The sequence below is a fragment of the Hyalella azteca genome, unplaced genomic scaffold, assembly GCF_000764305.2.
Source record: "Hyalella azteca isolate HAZT.00-mixed unplaced genomic scaffold, Hazt_2.0.2 contig7174, whole genome shotgun sequence".
NCBI lineage: Eukaryota > Metazoa > Arthropoda > Malacostraca > Amphipoda > Hyalellidae > Hyalella > Hyalella azteca.
This window is the reverse complement of record NW_025937303.1, coordinates 6,836-10,571: the sequence shown is the minus strand read 5'-3', so window position 1 is coordinate 10,571 and position 3,736 is coordinate 6,836. Positions and strand designations below refer to the sequence as shown.

General features: G+C 36.0%; 1 protein-coding gene across 1 annotated transcript; it reads right to left on the bottom strand.

The window, feature by feature from the left end:
• Positions 1-297: 297 nt before the first annotated feature.
• LOC108675820 lies at positions 298-3,160 on the bottom strand (the record flags this gene model as incomplete). The annotated part of the gene is made up of 2 exons (XM_018163849.2): positions 2,014-3,160; positions 298-1,665 (listed from the first exon to the last, which is right to left on the bottom strand). Coding segments are annotated over exons 1-2 (2,466 nt in total), but the record flags the coding sequence as incomplete, so codon positions are not given.
• Positions 3,161-3,736: the final 576 nt, after the last annotated feature.

Here is a 3,736-nt window from a genome sequence, read left to right as displayed (position 1 = left end):
TTTTCAGATAAGGAAATTTTTCATATACCTATGGAAATATTAAAAAAGGCAAAGCTTAGCAGACAACCAAAATTCCTTTCAAGCATCCTTAATTCACAGTGAAAGCTATTGAGGATAAATTAATGTATTTTTACACAAATCAAACATAGAAAACGACCTATTAGTATTATTAATATATTAATAATAATATATCAATATCAATATATTAATATTAATATATAATATTATTAATAATAACCATTATTAATATATTGCAGCTGAAGAGGTTATTTAACCATAAACTAACATCATACTCACGTTTTGATCCCTGTTGACCATCCTATAGGATGCAGCTGAGGGTTGCCGCTCTTGTTTTTGTGTCATGCTCGGAGCAAAGTCAAATGGATCAATTTTGACGGTTATGTGTTCAGAAATGGAAGATTTTTCAGCACCATTAGGATTTTCGTAGACGGGTTGGTTGCCAAAATATGTTGCTTGGTTACTTAGATTAAAAGAATTGCCTTGCAAGTTTCTCGAGTCAACTTGTGTATTGCTTTTACCAGCAACAATGAGAGGTAAAGGTTCAGATTGGTAATTGTAAGTCCCAGAAACTTCATTACAAAGATAATTGTTTTGAGCTGCCAAATGTTCCAAGGGATATGGGCAAAAGCCGTCCTGCTTGTCACCGCCGGTGTTTGTAGTTGGCATCAAGTTTGTGGCTGTAGGATTAGATGAGTTTGTTGCATGGCTTGCCATTAAATTATTCAGAGATGTTTGGTCCAACATGTTTGATGTTCGAGAAGACATGTTGGGTAGAGTCATGGATGTGATGTTTTGACATTGAACATTCCTGAAATTTGTGTTTACATCTTGATCAAAATTTCCATTCTGTGTATGCATGAAGGAATTATTAGAAGAAACATTGCTGGTGTTGTTGTTGATTGACATGAAAGATTGCCGTTTATAAAAATCAACATATGATAAACTTTTGTTAGTAGTTGCAATGGGATCAATTGGGCGATATATGGTATCTTCATATTGAGCATCATCTGGCAGCTTCTTGTTCATCAATTTATCACCAAGACATTGAGATAATGGTTCCTTTGAGAATTTGTTAAAAGTTTTCTTCCCAGAATTTGAATTTTTCAAACTATTTTTGTTCTTTTTCTGACTCTTTCTTAGAGTTTTTGTGCCAGTTTCATTCATTTTATTTGTTAATTTCTTGTCCAAGCATTTTTTATTTAGAGATTTTGTCTGTTTCTTGGGAAGCTTAGGTTTAATTTTGATATTATTTTGTTCACCAGCCCATTTGGTTGCATCTTCTTTCTCTACACAATATGAGCTTGAAACATCCATGTTACCACCAGTCTTTTGTGTTTCATTTGCAACACTGGGCTCTTTTGCATCAAGTTTTCCATCACAAATTGGTCTGTTATTCAAGTGTTGCAGGTTGACATGTTGTTTCAATTCCTGTTCACTGTTGCAAACAATGGAACATAATGGACACTCGTATCCTTTGTCTGCGTAGTGACAAGCCATGTGTCGTGTGAACACAAGGTGGAAATCTGTCGAGAAGTTACAGTGTCGGCAGGTCAGCTGGTAAGGGCTTGTCGTCAGGAAGGTGAAGGATGACAACTGATTGCCAGGAGCTTCTGCTAAATTACTGGAAGAGTTTGATGAGGGCACCTGAAAAATCAAGTATTGAGATAATGTTTCAGTTTTTGAACAATTGTACATGATTATTTAGAGATAATATCATCCAGCATGCAAGATTGTTTAAGTTCAATGAAAAACTATAAGCATGGAAAATTTCCCTTGGCACATTCACTAAAAAAAGTTAAATGGTTGAATGAAAAACTATAACTAATTCAATGAACACTATAATAGAACTATAAAATTTCTTTTGACAATCACTTAAAAAAGTTAAATGAATGAAATAATTTTCAATGTAATAATGGAAACCAAAAATTACTAAATATATTATATTACACGCTAATACAAATTGCTTCATTACGTCATTTTGGTGTGTCTCACCAAATAAGATGAGTCATCAGGGTAGATGCTGGTGGTGCTTGCGGCATCTAGGTTGTTGTGGGCCACAGACAAGGCCTCCCTGATGGTGTTGAAGACTTCAGAGCATTGGTTGGCATCAGAGGTGCTCATAGAAGTTGATTTGGCTGAGCAGAATCCACTACTTTTATCAGAATGTGTAACAGCAACAGAGCAAACAACAGGTGTAGTAACAGGACTGTTGTTTACCATGGAATTAGCAGCGGACAGAGGCAGGCAACTATCAACAGTGGCAAGGGAAACAGGAGTGTTGGGCCAAACAGGACACTGAGTAGCCTGTTGATGATGTTGAGGCAGAGAAAGAGATTGTGTAATTTGCTGCTGGTGCAATGATGTCATGACTTGGTTTTGGTGTTGTGGTAATAAAATAGGTGATTGTTGTTGTTGCTGTAGATGAATTTGGTTGTTGTGGTGAAGTCGGGTGTTATGGTTTTGAATCATACCAGTGTTTTGTGTTATGCCATCAAATTGTGGTTGCTGTAAAATAAAATTCTGGTGACCAGGAGCTTGTAGAGCAGATGTATGTTGACCTGAATAAACTCCATGGAAAGGCAAAGAGTTTGAAAGTGAAGGAGCAGCAGATGACAAACTCAGTGAAGTGGAGTAAGGATTTAGATCAGTTTTAGATTTGTTAGTTAAAGTTGTTATTGTGGAAGTTGATGGAACAAGAGAAGGATGAAGAGATGATGTAACTTGAGAATATGGAATCATGGGAACACCTCTGAAAACTGACATGTTCTGTGTTGAAGAAACTGGAATACTCTGAGTAGCAAATACAACATTGCTCTGAGTAGGAACGCTGGCATTAATGTTGTCTCCGACATCGGGTGAAACCATTGACACATGGTTGGTGTGCATGGGGTTTGAGTAAGCCAGTTTACTGTTGTTCAAACTGATATTCAGGGAGGAAGATATGACATTATGCACATCTGATGCCTGGGGGCTCGGGAAACCTAACCCGCTGAACTGGTGACTTGTGGCAACGTTGGCAAGAAAAGAAAGAGATTCTTGATGACTCGTGCCATTGTTGGTATGTGGAGAAATTGGCTTGCTTGGATCCATCTTACTTCAACTTTAATTATTCTCTAGCAGATGAATGAGCAGAAAAATATTGAAAGTCATGCCATCTGGAAAAAAATATTTTTTTGAGAACTAATTATTTGCTTCTAGCCATAAGGAATGAAATATTAAATGTTATGCTATCTTAATAAAGTTGCCTGCAGGTAAAGAAAGGCAACTTAAGGCAAGTACTCAATTACCATATTTGCACCTTGTCTTGAAAAGAGAAACATTGAATGTATGACCATCATTAAATAAATTGTTTGTACATGACCCAATTAGGTACTTTTTCTTGCTTTTAACCATCTCAATGTCAAACAATTTGCAAGAACAAAGCTTAAAGCTTGGCCTCCATCTTGTCTACAAATATAATAAGATTATCACAACAGCTGCTTTGAAAATAATATAATTTTATCAATATTCAAATTTAATACTTACGACTTCAAACATTTTACCCCCAAAAAACAATTTTTAAAAATAACTTTTAGAAATTCTTAACCAGCAGGTTGGGACCTCTAATTTGAAAATATAAAAAAATATAACTCAGTACTCACTGCAGTGAGTGACAAAGAGCGCATTTTCTCGTCAACAAAAACATGAAGTCACGGATGGACGCAGGGCTGGAAAA